General features: G+C 46.2%; 1 protein-coding gene across 1 annotated transcript in view; it reads right to left on the bottom strand.

The window, feature by feature from the left end:
* LOC141048874 (uncharacterized) overlaps positions 1-18,894 on the bottom strand; it is a 184,053-nt gene that overhangs the window by 140,089 nt on the left and 25,070 nt on the right. The window contains exons 2-3 of the mRNA XM_073544963.1: positions 17,630-17,717; positions 9,229-9,264 (exon numbers count right to left, since the gene is read on the bottom strand). Coding sequence (XP_073401064.1) covers positions 9,229-9,264; positions 17,630-17,672 — 79 coding nt within the window. The 5' untranslated portion in view covers positions 17,673-17,717. The remainder of the gene's footprint in view (positions 1-9,228; positions 9,265-17,629; positions 17,718-18,894) is intronic.

Here is an 18,894-nt window from a genome sequence, read left to right on the forward strand (position 1 = left end):
TCCTGTTATCCCAGCTCCAGAACAGTCCCACCCTCCCTCCCTTTTTTCTGTTGAGACAGTGGTGCGTGATTCTCTTCTGGGTCATGGCGGTTGTGGGGGAGGGGGGAGTCCTTGAAGTCGGTGGAAATTGGTTTTGGAGACTCTGTGGGTAGGGTCTCCTTCGTTTAAAGGTATGCTGGTCGTGATCTGGTGAAAGGTGGATGGGGAGTTTCCGTCGGAAGAGGGCGGAGCTCCAAGGAGTTTGTGGACAACATCTATTGGTGTGCTGGTGCTCCCGAGCCTGTGGGGTAATGGCTGGGAGCAAATTGTCGGGGGTTGTTCACTATATATTTTGGGCTATTTCACCATGATCTTGTGGCTTCAAGGACTTCTCCTTCCAGAGTTAAATTCATTGTACTCATGTTATTGATGATACAGTGTTATTGTTTGTTTGTTGTTATAATAAAAGGCTGCTGTGGCCATAAAATTCCAAAAGAAACACCGGTGTCTGTGTATTAGTTGGAGCCGAGGTGGGGGTGGTGATTTTATGGTCACGGTGGGGTTAGTGGGGGTAAGTAAAGGTTATCCCCACGAGGTAAATGCTTGACAATGCCAACGGCATGGTTGCACACACGGTATCAGGTCACAGGAGCAGAGCCAAGGACAGCGGGACTGCGTCCCTCTAGACCTACCGTGTGTGCGACGTCGCAACTGCAGACGCCAAGGAGTGCTGCTACTGCAGCGCAGCGTGGGACACTGCCGCTACACGACAATGCTAGTACGCAAGCGCAATGCCGGATGCTAGCAACTGTGGATGATGAAGCAGAGGCGCGCTGGCGCTGGTACTAAACTCAATCCCTAACCACAAACGTAATATCAGAGGGTAAGGGTTTCAAATGAGTCATTCACCAGAATCATGCATCCATGCTCATTCACACAGCAGCAAGTATGACTATACTAGCGCATGGCGGAACAGCCATGCACGCCTTTTATAGCAGCCGGGACCTTCCAGAAGCCTCCAGATCTCCGAGCTGGACCAATGAGATCTGAAGCAGGACCAGAGCACATGACTCCCGATCCCCAATGGGAGATCGTCTCATGAGCATGCTCAGAAGACGGACAGAAGGACTTAGCCTTTGGAGAGATTTGCTGCAAGGCAATCTCCTCTGCAGTAGATAAACAGCAGGAGACTGCAGAATGTGAGGGTCTGGATTCCTGCAGAGCCAACGCAGGAATCTGACGCCTAACATGCACAATGGAAGTTATCTCTCTCTGCCGTGATTCAGTATAAACTCCCTGCTTTTCTAATCCCTTCAGGGACAAAGGTTTCCTGGAGTCTGAAACTTCCAGTACAGCCACGTATTCACTGTGTTTTCTCCCCCGGCAACTCGCAGCGTGAATCCTATGTGAAGCACGTGTTTGTTCTTGCACAATCCCTCACTGATTCTCTGTTGCTATGGAGTTCCTGGGAAAAACACTTCACTGCTGGTTATGCATACCACACAGCATCTCAGCTTACCACCCAACTCTAGAAGCCTGGATGGCCTAGGGACTGATGCCCTCCATGAACATTCTCCATTTTCTTTTCACACACTATCTTCACTGACTAACTAAGCCCCTCCCCTCCCAGTTAGGGTATCTGTGCAAAGCTCTAAGATTCAGGCAAAGTAAGGGAGCGGGGTAAATTTTGTGTGCAGTTGTCTCCAGCAGAGAAAGCATAACTCCCATCATTTACAATACACACATAAAATAGTATATATTTGACCATTTTGTGACGACACAGACACAGGGCACCACAGTTGCATTGCCGTAATCCTGCGTATGCAACATGCACTCGCACAGTTATTATTACCTTAACCGCCATTCTATGGGCAGTGTTTTTATCCTGTTTCTGTGTAGGCGCCCTCGAGTCACTGCACAGTAGCACTATTAAGAGCGGCATCTGAATTGTTACTGAGATCAGGGATAACTCAGGTCTCAGCACATGCAGCAGGAGCTCAGCTGTGTATAAGGTCAGACTTGCAAGAGCAATGCGAGAAACTCGCTCCAATCTCTCGCATCAATACCCGGCACTCGGACCGGAGCGTTCAACAGCTGCACACTCCGGTCCTGAGTGCCGGCGGCAGTGCCTGGTATTGATGCAAGTTCTCTCATTGCTCTCGCAAGTCTGACCCCAGCCTAACAGGCAGTCTCTGCTACAGATAGCACAGGCTCAACTCCAGTACCTGCGCCATCCCAGTGACTGCTTCCTGTAAGTTAGGGAGTTCAAGTTTGGAGTACGAAGTGAGCAGTGCTGCCTAAAGGGTGATCCATAGTAAGAGAAGAGTAAGGCGAGGGACAGTGTGACTCTAAATAAAAGTGGAGAAGATACTTCCGTTTCCGTCGCCATCGTGGCTACAGCGGGGTGAGGGAGCTTCGCGCTCCAGCCTGAAAAAGAGCGACTTGAAACAGACCACCGACGCATGCTACTCGCAGGAGTGGTGACCGCTGATGCCTTCGCATACCGGGGGCACCGTGGACCGCTGGCTCCGAAGCACGAGCGGCCAGAGCAGAGCTGCGGGAACACGAGAAAAGACTAGAGAGTTTCCCAAGATGGCGGCGGCTGCAGCGGTGTCGCAAAGCGGGAAGCACAAAAGCAAGGGAAACCCGGAGGCACAGCTGAAAACAACCAGGACAGAGCGGGGAGAGGCAGGGGGAACGTGCTTAAGCCCCAAAGAAGACCGCCGGCCGGAATCACCAGGCGGGGAAGGCCCTGTGACAGGGATGCTCTTCCAGGGAGACTGCAGGGAGCTGGCAAGAGAGGTGGCTGGGTATCTCACGGGAGATATAAAAACCGCAGTGAAGGAGGCGGTAAAAGATGCCCTGAAAGAGATCCGCGAAATTTCAGGGCAACATGCCGGCAGGTTGGAGCAGCTGGAACAGAGGGTGTCGGATTTGGAGGATAGAACAATCCAACTTGAACAGGAACTGGAGACGTCCCGGAAACAGGGCACTTGGATGAGGGACAAACTTGAGGACCTAGAAAATAGGTCCCGAAGAAACAACCTGCTATTAGTGAGGCTGCCCGAATCTGTCACATATCAGCAGCTCAAAAACATTTTTGAACAAGAATTACCTAAAGCCCTAGGAGTACAAGACAAATGCAAGGTGGTAAGAGAACACAGGGTGGGCCCGCCTGGAGGGAGCTTGGCGAGAGACGCGCGTCTGCGTGGAGTGGGACGTGACGACCAACACACCCAGAGACCTAGTCATGGAATTGCGAAATATTTGGACTTTAAGGATAAGGAAAAAATTCTGTGCCTTTTTAGAGCCAGGCGACAACCACTCATACTTCAGGGGCATAAGATTGTCATCTTTGAGGACTTTTCGACAGAAGTTACTAAAAAACGCAGGGCCTTCAGTGAGGTCTGCAGCCTCCTCTACAAGAAAGGCATTCAGTTCCAGCTACTTTACCCTGCTGTCCTCAAAACGAGACACACAGATGGCTTCTTTAAAGTTTGGAGGGATTCCAGTGAAGCTACGAGAGACTTCATGCCATCTCCCGCGGGATCTCCTATTGGACATCGCAACGAGGAGAGGGAAAGTGAGGACAATGAAAGCCGCCCAGATCGTCCGAAGATATGAGAGCTTTATCGGAACAGCATCTCTACTGGGACAATTCCAGGCAGGAAGGTCGTTCTGACGCTGTTGGTAGTTGCTGTGCTTTGATCTTCGCAGGGTTGCATGAAAGTGAAGAAGGTCTCGCGAACTTTTGAGTTATCATAGCATGCTCATCTGGACACGTAGATATACAGTATGATGATTGCATTCTATATGTTTTCGATTTTATGTCTTTTATGGTTCGTTCAAATCTTATTGCCGGTACTTTAACTGCGTCAAATTGATCGGGCTAGGGAGAAGGTACTGGAGGACCATGATGGAAAAAATGGAAGTACTAGTGATACACATGGCAAGGGAGGGAGGGGCAGAAGGGGAAGGAGATGTTGAAAATGTTTTTCACGCTGGGGTATTTAGTTTGGGGAACAGTTGGGTTGGGATTGTTATGTGCTGTAGTACCTTAGATGCTTTCGTCAAGCTTTGGTTCACTTTTTACATCACATCTGGGGGTGGACTTTGGTTACCCTGTCCAATAACTTATACACAGACATTTTGTTTGTTATTGAGACACATCGTTATCATGAATGGTTAAAATCATAACATGGAATGTTAAGATTCTCAAGACCCCAGAAAAAAGGTCCCTGGCACTCAGGCATCTGAAAAGATTACGGGCTGACATAGTTCTGCTTCAGGAGACAAACTTACCCCAACATGATATGTTTCGCATGCACAGACTTTGGGTGGGAGAGGTTATGGCTCAGGAGCCAGGGGAAGACAGGCAGGGGTGATCATTCTGGTCAACAAAACACTTCCACACAAACTGGTAACGTACCAGCATGACGATCAAGGACGTCACGTCCGAGTGGTCCTAGAGACTCCTAGCGGAACACTGGACATTCATAATGTTTACGCCCCCAACTCGGCTAGGGATTTGTTTTTTCGGACCCTTTGCACCTCAATTATGACTTCTGGCGCGCATAACTTGATCATTGGAGGAGACATGAATGAGGTTATGATGGAATCAGAGGACAGATCGAGATGTGGGAGGGGGGAAGTAGCTCTGACTCAGGGAGGGGAAACTCTCCTTTGTGAAATTTTGCAACTTAGGCTACTTTCACACTTGCGTTTTTTTGCTGCGTGTTTTTTGCGCACACAAACGCATGAAAGAAACGCATCATGCGTTTGTGTGCTTTTTTTCGGGTTTTGCTGCGTTTTTTTAAAAAAAACGCATGCTTTTCTTGCGCATACGTGCGCATTACAATGCGCACGTATGCGTACCCATAGACTACAATGGGTGTTTTGCTGTGAGAAAACGCATTGCGTGCGCATGCGTTTTTTGGGGGCAAGTCGGACGCACAAAAAATGCAACAGCATGCATTTTGTGTGCCCGAACGCACACTACAAAAAACGCATGTGCATACAAATGCGTACAAACGCATGTGTATGCGCACGTAAGCGCACCCCATGTAAAATATAGGGAAAAAATGCATGCGTTTTTTTGCACTAAAAAACAGCGCAAAAAAACGCAAGTGTGAAACCAGCCTGACCTACTGACTATAGATGTATGGAGACAACAACACCCGATTGAGTGGCAGTACACCTATTATTCACACCCGCTTAATTCATAGTCTCGTATTGACCTGTTCTTAGTTAGTGAGAGCCTAACTGCAAAGGCTAAAGAGGTCGAGATAGGTGATCTAGTCATTTCCGATCATGCCCCAGTTATCCTGACACTATTCGATATACACCCAAAAGACTCAGATATAATATGGAGGTTCCCTCATTTTTTAAAAAACGACAAAGACTTCGCCAAACTGTTGGGAGAGTGGTGGTCAGAGTATTTGCTCCAAAACTACCAGTCTACAACGGATCATGCACTACTCTGGGAGGCTGCTAAAGCCATTCTCAGAGGTAAAATCATAGCATATACCTTAGTGATAAAGATGAGAGTGACCGACCAATATTTAAAGACAAGTAACTTTGTCAGACAAGCGTACAATAAGTTCCAATAGCACCCTCTCGAGGTTAATAAAAGAGCTTGGCTGGAAGCGAAGGTAGAATTTGACACGTGGGTTAGAAAGAAGGAGATGATGGGGAGGTCTTTGAGCGATGCTGAGTTCCATAGGTTTGGAGACAAAGCGGGACGCATGATGGCCAACCTAGCCAAAGATAGACGCCCAGGGACCCAAATAGCAGCACTTAACAGGATGACTCCATAATGACTAATCCACGAGAAATAAACAGCATTCTGGGGAGATTTTACGCTTCTCTGTACGAACCACGATGGTCTGATCGACAACAGGAACGGAGATGGCTGGAGAGCATGGAACTCGCGCTGATCTCTGAAAGTGATCTATCGGAGCTAAACAGGGACATAACGGAGGAAGAGATTTCTGGGGTTATCGGGGATTTGAATATACATAAGGCCCCTGGCCCGAATGGGTTTGATGCCAGCCTCTATAAAATTTTGAAGGAACAGCTTGTCCCGCACTTAAAGAATCTATACAATGATTTCTTAGGGGGTCGAGCCATTTCTTACCATATGAACACAGCATATATTAAACTGATCCCTAACGGCGATAAACCCATGGATAACCCGGCCAACTTTCGCCCTATTTCACTGATTAATCAGGATCTAAAAATTGTGGCAAAAATTATGGCAGACAGACTGGCAGGGATTCTTCCTATATTATTGGGACCTGAACAAGCGGGATTTGTGAGGGGGAAATCGGCGGTGGGGAACATAAGACGATCAATGATGGTGCTGGAGGCGGTGAGGATGGGAGAACATAAGGGAGGAGCTCTGGCCATGGTCATGTTAGATGCAGAAAAAGCATTTGATAGTGTGGGGTGGCCATGGTTGGAGCAGGTGCTGGACAAGTTTGGAGTGCAAGGGGGATTCAGAAACTTCTTGTCCTCAATCTACACTAATCCCAAAGCCAGAGTTCATACACCGGGGTTTTTGTCAGACATAATACCTTTGGGAAGAGGCACAAGAAAGGGCTGCCCCCTTTCGCCGCTACTGTTTAATTTAGCCATCGAACCACTTGCCAGGTTTATTAATGCGGGTTCAAGTTTCCAGGGGATTAAAATGGGCAAAAGAGAGATAAAATCTAGTTTCTTTGCGGACGACATTATCCTTTATATGGCAGACCCAAGTAGAGATCTTCCTAGATTGTTGAGGGAGCTGGATACCTTTGGAGAGATGTCGGGGTTTAGGCTTAATAAAACTAAATGCGAGGCTTTGTTTCTTACTCATAGGCCTCAAGGAATTGGCCAGCTAAATCGGGGACATGCCTTCATACATGGTATACCAATAACAAACAAGGCAATAAAATATCTGGGGATTTTTCTGGGAAAAGACACAAGGGATATCTATAGACTTAATTATGCCCCCATTATAAATAAAATTATACAAGAATTAAAAAGATGGAAAGACCTGCCACTGTCGCTCTTGGGAATGAACTATTTGATAAAGTGGAGAAGATAATGAGTCACGAACCCTAGAGCTTGTAACGCAGAAGGAAACGGGCCTAAACAGGAATGAGTATGTGGAACAAGTGGGAGTCTCGAGTGCAAGGGTTCCAAGGCACCAGTAGTGGAAGAAAAAGGACGCAGAACCAAAGAGCAAGTAAGGAGACACTGTAGTGTTAAAGCTGGGTTGTGGCCAAGTGCTGTCCTGTAAACTCCAGAGGAAGAATACTATGTGGAAAATGCCTCGTTATGTAAGGTAAACTTGCATAAGACGTTGCACCCGCTATCCCTTGTATATAACCATTAACAAGTTACCCTTCAGTTGAGAGTTTATTTTGAAAAGGTGGTCTCCATTATAGAACTGTGACACATCCTGTCCTAGCACGCCCACAACAATGGTTACTTTCAGCTTGCACAGGCGTAATGCCCTCACAGCACAAGTCCACAGATTCAGGCAGGACTCACACTTTCACATAACTCGCTGGGACGCTGAGGACGAGTGCCTCGCCCGTGACTACAGCCTCAATACTGCATCACAATCTGAGCAGTTAAATTGTTGACATTAGCCGCCCTGCTGAAGGGGATCTAATAATATAGACATTGTATAGCACAATTGTCTCTGTGCGGTAGTATCTATATTGTGCAGCTCTGCTGTTATTTTTGCAGAGCTGAATTAATTTTGTTTTCGATTCTGTTTATGTATTCTTATCATGTGAAAAAAATATAGAAAAGTAAACCTTAACTGAAATGAAAGCACTGAATAATAAATCGCCAAGAGATAAAAGAAGACTATGCTGCTATAAGAGATCCTCTTGAAATAGGTTGGGCACCCATCCCGGTAGGTCTACTTTATTGTTGGATGGTGATAACTTGTGCAGGACTCACTCCTCCAGAGCAATGGCACCAATAACAAAAAAAGTATTGTAACTTCCATCAAATCCTCTAGAAAATTTGGTGGAAGGCTGTGTGTTAGTTGGAGGCTGTGTTGATGGGAGGCTGTGTGGTAGTTGGATGCTCAGTACTGGTGGGAGGTTGTGTTTTAGTTGGATGCTCAGTACTGGTGAGTCAGTGGGGTATTGTCAAGAGAAAGATGAGAGACACCAGACCCAACAATGCAGACGAGCTAAAGGCTGCTATCAAAGCAACCTGGGCCTCCATAACCCCTCAGCAGTGCCACAGGCTGATCGCCTCCATGCCACGCCACACTGACGCAGTAATTGATACAAAAGGAGCCCCGATCAAGTATTGAGTGCATTTACTAAACATACATTTCAGTAGGCCAACATTTTGGAATTTAAAATCATTTTTCAAGCTGGTGTTATAAAGTATTCTAATTTACTGAGACAATGACTTTTGGGTTTTCATTGGCTGTAAGCCACAATCATCAATATTAAGAGAAATAAACACTTGAGATCATGCTGTTTGTAATGACTCTATATAATATAGGAGTTTCACTTTTTGCAGTGAAGAACTGAAATAGAACATCAACTTTAGTGTTGATGGGAGGCTGTGTGGTAGTTGGATGCTCAGTACTGGTGGGAGTCTGTGTGGTAGATGGAGGTTCAGTACTGGTGGGAGATTGTGTGGTAGTTGGAGGCTCAGTGTTGGTGGGAGGTTGTGTGTTAGTTGGAAGCTCAGTACTGGCGGGAGTCTGTGTGGTAGTTGGAGGCTCGGTGCTGGTGGGAGGTTGTGTGGTAGTTGGAGGCTCAGTGTTGGTGGGAGGTTGTGTGGTAGTCGGATGCTCAGTACTGATGAGTCTGTATGGTAGTTGGAGGCTCTGTGTTGGTGGGAGTCTGTGTGGTAGTTGGAGGCTCTGTGCTGGTGGGAGGTTGTGTGGTAGTTGGAGGCTCAGTGCTGGTGGGAAGCTGTGTGGTAGTTGGAGGCTCAGTGTTGGTGGGAGGTTGTGTGTTAGTTGTAGTGTCAGTGCTGGCGGGAGTCTGTGTGGTAGTTGAGGCTCGGTGCTGGTGGGAGGTTGTGTGGTAGTCGGATGCTCAGTACTGATGAGAGTCTGTATGGTAGTTGGAGGCTCTGTGTTGGTGGGAGTCTGTGTGGTAGTTGGAGGCTCTGTGCTGGTGGGAGGCTGTGTGGTAGTTGGAGGCTCAGTGCTGGTGGGAAGCTGTGATATTTAAAACATGGTTCAGAACTTTTGATTTTTTTACTTAAATTTTCTCAACTTACCAGTAGTCGTTTGTGCGTCTGCTCCCAGGCTCAAAGCTGTATACAGAAAAATATAAATCATCTATTAGCTGTTTGATGTGAAATGTTATCTACATATCATCTATATTTACAGGTGCTTCTCACAAAATTAGAATATCATCAAAAAGTTAATTTATTTCAGTTCTTCAATACAAAAAGTGAAACTCATATATTGTATAGAGTCATTACAAACAGAGTGATCTATTTCACATGTTTATTTCTGTTAATGTTGATGATTATGGCTTACAGCCAATGAAAACCAAAAGTAATTATCTCACTAAATTAGAATAATTAACAAAAAAACACCTGCAAAGGCTTCCTAAGCTTTTGAAAAGGTCCTTTAGTCTGTTTCAGTAGGCTTCAGACCAGAGGCGTGACTAGAACTGATTGGGCCCCATAGCAAACATTTAAACGGGGCCCCCTCAAAGACACACACCCTCAAAGACACACCCCCTTCAAGACGCACCCCCTTCAAGACGCACCCCCTTCAAGACGCACCCCCTTCAAGACGCACCCCCTTCAAGACGCACCCCCTTCAAGACGCACCCCCTTCAAGACGCACCCCCTTCAAGACGCACCCTCTTACCGATAATGCATACTAGAGTCAATTGTTACCAAACACCTCTGCAGAAAAGACTGGGCTGGGCTGGCGCTGAAGAAAAACAATAAAATCCGTGGGCGAGGCAAAAAATCATCAGGCTGGCTGAGTGGCTGGCATTAACTAAGCTGAGACAGTGAGAACTATATTTCCCAGAGGTCCATGCGGCAGGCAGCTCTGCAGAGAGCTAAAAGACAGCGAGGGCACAGGGTAGGGGCGGGACTGAACTAGTCTGAAGCAATACACTGGCTGCAGGCAGGGAGGCGGGCCCAATATGTGCTTCGCTCCGCACAGCAGGCACAGAAATGCAGCGTAGGCTGCGAAATCATTCATAGACAGTACACATTTTTTTCCGCCGGGTCCCCGGATCCCCTACACTACATGCACCGGGCCAGCGGGCCCCCAAGACAGCGTTGGCCACAGCACCCGCCGGAGCGCCGCAGACGCAGTAATGTACTTAATTGCCAGGGGCTGGCTGGCACATTTTAGCCTTGGGGGCAAGCACACAGCCCATGAGTAGCGGCCCATTGTTAAAAAGGTTGTCCGATCTTAAGCTACAAGTCTAAAGTCACTATATGTGAATCCTCACATCATGTGCGCTGTGAGGATTCTCTGGTGCTGGCGGTGGGAGCGGGCACTTATGTGATCAAGTATGTGATGTGTATATTCCCGGCCATATTACAACTAGACTGTTTCTGGCGTTGCTCAATACAGGTGTAATAAGTGGGGCCGAGCAAGGCTAGTTGTCATGTATGCAAATCACATACCGGCAGTCACACGCCCGTCGAATCACGACAGCACTGCGAGCAATGTGAGGATTCACGAGTCTGCAGTCACAGAGTGTCTTGTAACTTAAATCTGGACAACCCCTTTAACATGTTTACCTCCGGCTGCTTCATAGGCTATATGCCTACTACTGTATTGCCTGTCTGAGAGCTGTTCAATGAAAAACCTGATGATACTGGGATCAGCTCAGATGAGCGTTTCTATTGATCAGACAAATCACATATTATGCTCATGTATTATTAATTTTACACAGGATATACATTTTCAGATATGTAGTAAAGCAAAGTATGCTATGCTTCTCATCATTACCTAGGATTTTTTTTTCCAATGCTCTATACTGGTCACACCTGAACCTGCCTACAGAACCTCAGATATCACATATGGAGCTATATAAGTTTCAGTTTTAACATAGCCATGAAGCACATTATGGTTTGCTACATGTGTACATGATCAGAACCAGTAGTAGAATGAAGTGACAGAACCGTCAGTAGATACATGCATCAACAGAACCACCGACAAGCAGATAAATATAGCACCAGAACCCCCACCAGTAGATGAATGCAGGGCCAGAGCCACCATCAGTAGATGAATGCGGCAACAGGACCAACATCAGTAGATGAATGCAGGGTCAGAACCACCATCAGTAGATGAATGCAGCAACAGAACCACCATCAGTAGATGAATGCAGCAATAGAACCACCATCAGTAGATGAATGCAGGGCCAGAACCACCATCAGTAGATGAATGCAGCAATAGAACCACCATCAGTAGATGAATGCAGGGCCAGAACCACCATCAGTAGATGAATGCGGCAACAGGACCAACATCAGTAGATGAATGCAGGGTCAGAACCACCATCAGTAGATGAATGCAGCAACAGAACCACCATCAGTAGATGAATGCAGCAATAGAACCACCATCAGTAGATGAATGCAGGGCCAGAACCACCATCAGTAGATGAATGCAGCAATAGAACCACCATCAGTAGATGAATGCAGGGCCAGAACCACCATCAGTAGATGAATGCAGCAATAGAACCACCATCAGTAGATGAATGCAGGGCCAGAACCACCATCAGTAGATGAATGCAGCAATAGAACCACCATCAGTAGATGAATGCAGCAACAGGACCACCATCAGTAGATGAATGCAGCAACAGGACCACCATCAGTAGATGAATGCAGGGCCAGAGCCACCATCAGTAGATGAATGCAGGGCCAGAGCCACCATCAGTAGATGAATGCAGGGACAGTGTCACCATCAGTAGATGAATGCAGGGTCAGAACCACCATCAGTAGATGAATGCAAGGTCAGAACCATCATCAGTAGATGAACGCAGTAACAGAACCACCATCAGTAGATGAATGCAGGGCCAGAACCACCATCAGTAGATGAATGCAGGGCCAGAACCACCATCAGTGGATGAATGCAGGGCCAGAACCACCATCAGTAGATGAATGCAGGGCCAGAACCACCATCAGTAGATGAATGCAGCAATAGAACCACCATCAGTATATGAATGCAGGGTCAGAACCATCATCAGTAGATGAACGCAGTAACAGAACCACCATCAGTAGATTAATGCAGCAATAGAACCACCATCACTAGATGAATGCAGGGACACAGCCACCATCAGTAGATGAATGCAGGGTCAGAACCACCATCACTAGATGAACGCAGTAACAGAGCCACCATCAGTAGATGAATGCAGGGTCAGAACCACCATCACTAGATGAATGCAGGGACAGAACCACCATCAGTAGATGAATGCAGGGTCATGAATACCATCAGTAGATGAATGCAGCGACAGAACCACCGTCAGTAGATGAATGTAACGTTAGAACCACAGTCAATAGATGAATGCAGCACCACGCTTATTACAGTGGTCAATTTCAGTGTTAGATCAGCCCCATGATACACTTGTATGACATGAACATGGAGCTCCCAGTATGTCCTTAACTATGGTAAGAAGATACTGGGATTTGCTGCTACCTTTATCATCAGACAGCGGACCATACAGGAACCTCACTACTTATGAGATGTAGTCAGTATTAGAGATATCACTGAATTGGCACCCTTACACCAGATACAAATCCAACCAATTACCGTAATTGCAAAAATCACTGACTGTGGTGGAAAAATAATAAAACTTAACTTTTAATAAATTGTGAATAAAATATATCAAATCTTCCACCGTGCTTATGTGCAGTCTGTCCAATCAACCCCTACCACAAGAGGGGGTCATAAAGGACACTAATATAATTATACAACTTTGTATTCATGGACTCCAAGACACCCTTTAATGAGGGAAAATCTCACTAGGCATCCTTTTTTAAGGGAAGTGTTTAACAATTGTTGCATATATGGATATACTATATATGGATATATCATTGCATCATTCCCAATCATTAATAGCCAATTTTTACACTCCAATATCCATAGACTAAAGTGCTAATGCTATTGCACATTGTCCCCAATAGAATAACGGAATCTCCCTAATACAGTGTCATCCGTTGACTACACAAAGGCTCCTTTGCCCAATTGAAACAGATGCCAGCGAGTGACCGAATGATTTATCTCACTCACTCAGTCCGTAGATGTCACCTCTCATATGCACATGCTATCCCCTTATTCACATGGGAGTAACATTAATACAGTCTGCCAGTATAGTGAGCCATAAAGTTAAGGCTCTACCACATCCCGGCAATTTTGCCTCATCCCCGTACTCATAATGGGATTAATATGTCCACAATGTGCCTGAGATGTTAAGCCGTGATAATAAGCTCTGTCACATCTCAGCAATGTTGCCTCAACGCGTATCATATTAGGGTACATCAGGAGGCTTAGCCCTTTTGCTGTGCGCTTATGATTTTACAACGGCGCAAAATACTCCTGGCCACGATGAGAGCCGCGTGCGGCGGCATGGACGCCGAGCTTTTATAAACAACGCGCGTGGCTCTCGTCATGGCCAGGAGTATTTTGCGCCGATGTAAAATCATTATACTGCCAACAAAGTATAAATATCTACCATGTTGTGCCCCTGACTAAATAATTGCCCTTCAATGTGCTTCCTGCACAGAAAGTCCCCCAAGACTGTCTCTCTCCATAATATCCCTCCCACACCACCCTTCTCCATAATATACCCCCTACACTGCACCTCCCCATAATATACCCCCTACACCACACCTCCCCATAATATACCCCCTACACCACACCTCCCCATAATATACCCCCTACACCGCACCGCCCCATAATATACCCCCTACACCACCCCTCACCATAATATACCCCCTACACCACACTTCCCCATAATATAACCCCTACACCGCACCTCCCCATAATATACCCCCTACAGCGCACCTCCCCATAAGATACTCCCCACACACTGCACCCCTCCCCATAATATACCCCCCACACCACCCATCTCCATAACATACCCCCCACACCACCCCTCTCCATAATATACCCCCTACACCGCCCCTCACCATAATATACCCCCGCACATGCCGCCCCTCCCCATGATAAATGTCCCTCTCCATAATATCCGCCCTATACCACCCCTCTCCAAAATATCCCCTTCGCTGACTCTCCCTATAATATACCCCATACACCACCCCTCTCCAAAACATACCTCTCTATCCCATAATATCCCACCTACACCGTCCCTCTCCATAATGATTGTCTCCATAATGTCTCCCACATACTGCCCCTAGTCTCTATAATGTCCTCCCTCCACACTGCCCGTCTGAACACACACATACACACATTCACTTACACATACTCATACACACACACACACACACTCACTTACACATACTCATACACACACACACATACACTCACTTACACATACTCATACACGCACACACTCACTTACACATACTCATACACACACACTCATACACTCACTCACTTACACATACTCATACACACACACACTCACTTACCCATACTCATACACACACTCATACACACTCACTTACACATACTCACACACACACACACACACTCACTTAAACATACTCACACACACACACGCACTCATACACACACACTCACTTACACATACTCATACACACACACACTCATACACACACTCATGCACACACACACACACTCACTTACACATACTTATACACACACGCGCACTCATACACACACTCATACACACACTCACTTACACATACTCATACACACACACACACTCATACACACACTCACACACTCATATACACACTCACACAAACACACTCATACAGACACACCACACTTACACACACTCATACACACACACTTTCATACACACAATGCTGTGCGGCTGCCCTTGTGGACTAACACCATGGATTCATGCCCCATACCTTATGCACAGCAAATGACAGTTCTCCAATCTTCAGCAGCTCAGCTCTGACTCCGGCTCCTCATTGGAGCGCTGCTGCTCACCATTCTTCCCGCTGGCCGCCTTGTCCCCGCCTCTTCTGCCCTGCTCTGCGTCGCCAGCAGCAGTGTGAGGAGGTCGCAGCATGATGACCTCATCACTCTGCTGCACGCTAGGCCGCGGAGCAGCAACAACGGCGATGCTCTGCTCTGCCACGTGGCCCAGCCCGCCATTGTTAATTGCACTACCGGGTAGCACCGATCGGAGCCGGGGACCCGGGCCCCTATATGGGCCGGGCCCCAAAGCAACCGCTTTGGCTGCTATCCCGGTAGTTACGCCAGTGCTTCAGACTCATGGAGAAGACTGCTGACTTGACAGATGTCCAGGAGGCAGTCGTTGACACTATGCACAAAGGAAGTAAATTTTGCATTTCATTTGGAAATCGCGGTCCCAGAGTCTGGAGGAAGAGTGGAGAGGCCACAATCCAAGCTGCTTGAGGTCTAGTGTGAAGTTTCCACAATCAGTAATGGTTTGAGGAGCCATTTCATCTGCTGGTGTAGGTCCACTGTGTTTTATCAAGACTAAAGTCAGCGCAGTCGTCTACCAGGAAATTTTAGAGCACTTCATGCTTCCCTCTGCTGACAAGCTTTTTGGAGTTGGAAATGTCATTCTCCAGCAGGACTTGGCACCTGTCCACACTGCCAAAAGTACCAATACCTGGTTTGAAAACAATAGTATCACTATGCTTGATTGGCCAGCAAACTCAAGTGACCTTAACCCCATAGAGAATCTATAGGGTATTGTCAAGAGGAAGATGAGAGACACCAGATCCAACAATGCAGACGAGCTGAAGGCTGCTATCAAAGCAACCTGGGCTTCCATAACCCCTCAGCAGTGCCACAGGCTGATCGCCTCCATGCCACACCACATTGACGCAGTAATTGATACAAAAGGAGCCCCGACCAAGTATTGAGTGCATTTACTGAACATACATTTCAGTAGGCCAACATTTTGGAATTTAAAATCATTTTTCAAGCTTGTGTTATAAAGTATTCTAATTTGCTGAGATAATGACTTTTGGGTTTTCATTGGCTGTAAGCCATAATCATCAACATTAACAGAAATAATCACGTGAAATAGATCACTCTGTGTGTAATGACTCTATAGAATATATGAGTTTCACTTTTTGCATTGAAGAACTGAAATAAATTAACTTTTTGATGATATTCTAATGTTGTGAGAAGCGCCTGTCTTTTTATGTAACCAGTCTCAGTGCTGGATACTGCAAGACCATAATATTGCTCATTTTTGTCTCTCAAGATCAATCAGTTCATGAAATTGGTCTGATTTGGCCCAGATATTTTGCTGATTAGAACCAATTCTCATGTTCCTTATGTGCTATAATTATCCTTCTACAAAATCTCTCTATTCTATTAGAGTTGTCTTTCAGATACTGTTCACACGCTACAACTATTGTGATTAGAAGTTGAGATGAGCGATCTTGTTTGGAAAACATTCGCCAATCTCAAATTTGGAGCGAACGTTGCACATTTGGATTTATGTTTGGATTCCCAAGTATTTTTCCTAAAAAAATAGGCAAAAGTCGGCCAAAGTTCGGTAAATTACCAAATTCACGAATGGCTCTTTCAGATGTCAGTGTTTCTGGTAGCAGCATGGGCCGTAAATGTCCCTCACATGTGCACACTGATGACACACGGATGACATACCTGTTACTGTGATACATACCAGCGCCTGGAAATCAGCAGTACTGCATGCACTGTTCCAGGCACTGAGTGCTGAAAAAGACAGCTCATATCACTGTCCCCTGCTTGTGCTGCAATCAGCTATAGCAGGGGAAAATGTTGAGCTGGGGACTGGTATCCTCAGGCTGGTAAGGGGCCATGCATATCCTTCCCCCACAGCCTAAAAATAGCAGCCTGCAGCTGCCTCAGAAAAGGCGCATCTATTAGATGCTCCAATTCTGACGCTTTGCCCGACTCTTCCCACTTGCCCTGTGGTGGTGGTAAGTGAAATGGGGCTTTATCAGATGACTATTGTTCACCATGGATTACAGTCAGAAAAACTCTCAAACTTTGTGACTAACCCATCATTCTTGAACAAAATTCAACTGTATATTAAAATTGCTTTAACAGAAAATATAAAATCCCAGTCTTGTGCTTAAGTGTTAAAGGGAACCTGATATGTCCAAAAAATGCTATTTGCATGTAGCTATAGGGTTAATTTGCAGGTAAATAGCATTAAAATCATGCTTGGGTGTCTTACTGGAGGAGCAGCTACAAGCAGAAAATAAACTTATGAGCGGTTTTGCATTTATTCATCAAACTTTTAACCTGGATAAGACCCTATTGTACTCTTGTATTTTTGTATTAGTTTTTATTATAACTCATCATATAGTGAGGGATCATAAAAACCAATAGGCTGTTTCTGATGATACTTTCCTTGAAAGGTAGAGGGCTTCATGTTTCAAAAATGCTGAAGGAGGGCCCTACACAATGATTTCAGGTTTCAAAAGTTTTGGAATTTTTGAAAGGATGGAGGTGGTGCAAATTTGTGAAAATTTCTCTTTCAGGACCTAGGTCCAGTGAAAAGATTTATCCACTTACCTGCTAGGAGCAGCCCGAGCTTGGCGAGCTCCTTCCAGTTCATTCTGAGATCAGAGTCTCAGAGCTTTTCCTTCTGTGTCCCCAGTATCTGTGGATGCATCAATGAAAAATCCAGGTAAGTTTAGTATTAACACTCACACAGGCACAACTTAAGAGTACGTGCACACACTGCGGATTGCAGAGCGGATTTGGCCGCTCGGATTTTGTAAAATCCTCAGGTAAATCTGCAGGTCAAAAGACCTGCAGTTTTACCTGCGGATTGCTCTGCGGTTTTGCCCCGCAGTTTTTCATCTCCACAATGGAGGAGATGGCAAACCGCAGCGGAATCCGCAGAAAGAATTGACAGCAGAATCCGCAGCGTGTGCACACACCCTAAATGTTTCCTAATAGAAAAAAAAAAGAGAAAAGTGTTCCTTGTGACTTATGGTTTTCACATTTTATTGCACCTTTTTCCTTCCAAGGATTGCCTAAGTAAATAGAACTTCTTTTTCTGATCTTTAACCCCTTTACCCCCGAGGGTTGTTTGCACGTTAATGACCGGGACAATTTTTACAATTCTGACCACTGTCCCTTTATTAGGTTACTAGCTGTTTCCAGCCAGCTAACGCTCGGCACGCTCAGTGCTATCTAATTAACGCTGCTGGTGATTAAACTAAAGTAAATAATGACAACATTCAATAGTGCTTACACAGGTGGTAAATTAAATTAAAATGAAGTTAAAAACAATAATAATCGTTAAAAAATCTGAATAATACTATGCGGATGCAATTAAATGTATGTTTACCTTGGCTGAAGTGGTTGAATTACATAGAAAGGAAGAGCTGCATGTGGTAATGTGGGGGGGCGGAGCCTCGTGTGGTAATGTGTGGGAACGGAGCCTCGTGTGGTAATGTGGGGGGACGGAGCCTCATGTGGTAATGTGGGGGGACGGAGCCTCATGTGGTAATGTGGGGGGACGGAGCCTCGTGTGGTAATGTGGGGGGACAGAGCCTCGTGTGGTAATGTGGGGGGGCGGGATTATGTGTGGTAATGTGGTGGGGGGTGGGATTATGTGTGGTAATGTGGTAGGGGGGCGGGATTATGTGTGGTGATATGTTGGGGGGTGGGATTATGTGTGGTGATGTGGGGGAGCGGGATTATGTGTGGTGATGTGGGGGGGCGGGATTATGTGTGGTAATGTGGGGGGAGGTGGGATTATGTGTGGTGATGTGGTGGGGGGCCGGGATTATGTGTGGTGATGTGGTAGGGGGGCGGGATTCTGTGTG

This window comes from Dendrobates tinctorius, unplaced genomic scaffold (assembly GCF_039654945.1).
Source record: "Dendrobates tinctorius isolate UK_male_01 unplaced genomic scaffold, ASM3965494v1 ptg000138l, whole genome shotgun sequence".
NCBI classification, from domain to species: domain Eukaryota; kingdom Metazoa; phylum Chordata; class Amphibia; order Anura; family Dendrobatidae; genus Dendrobates; species Dendrobates tinctorius.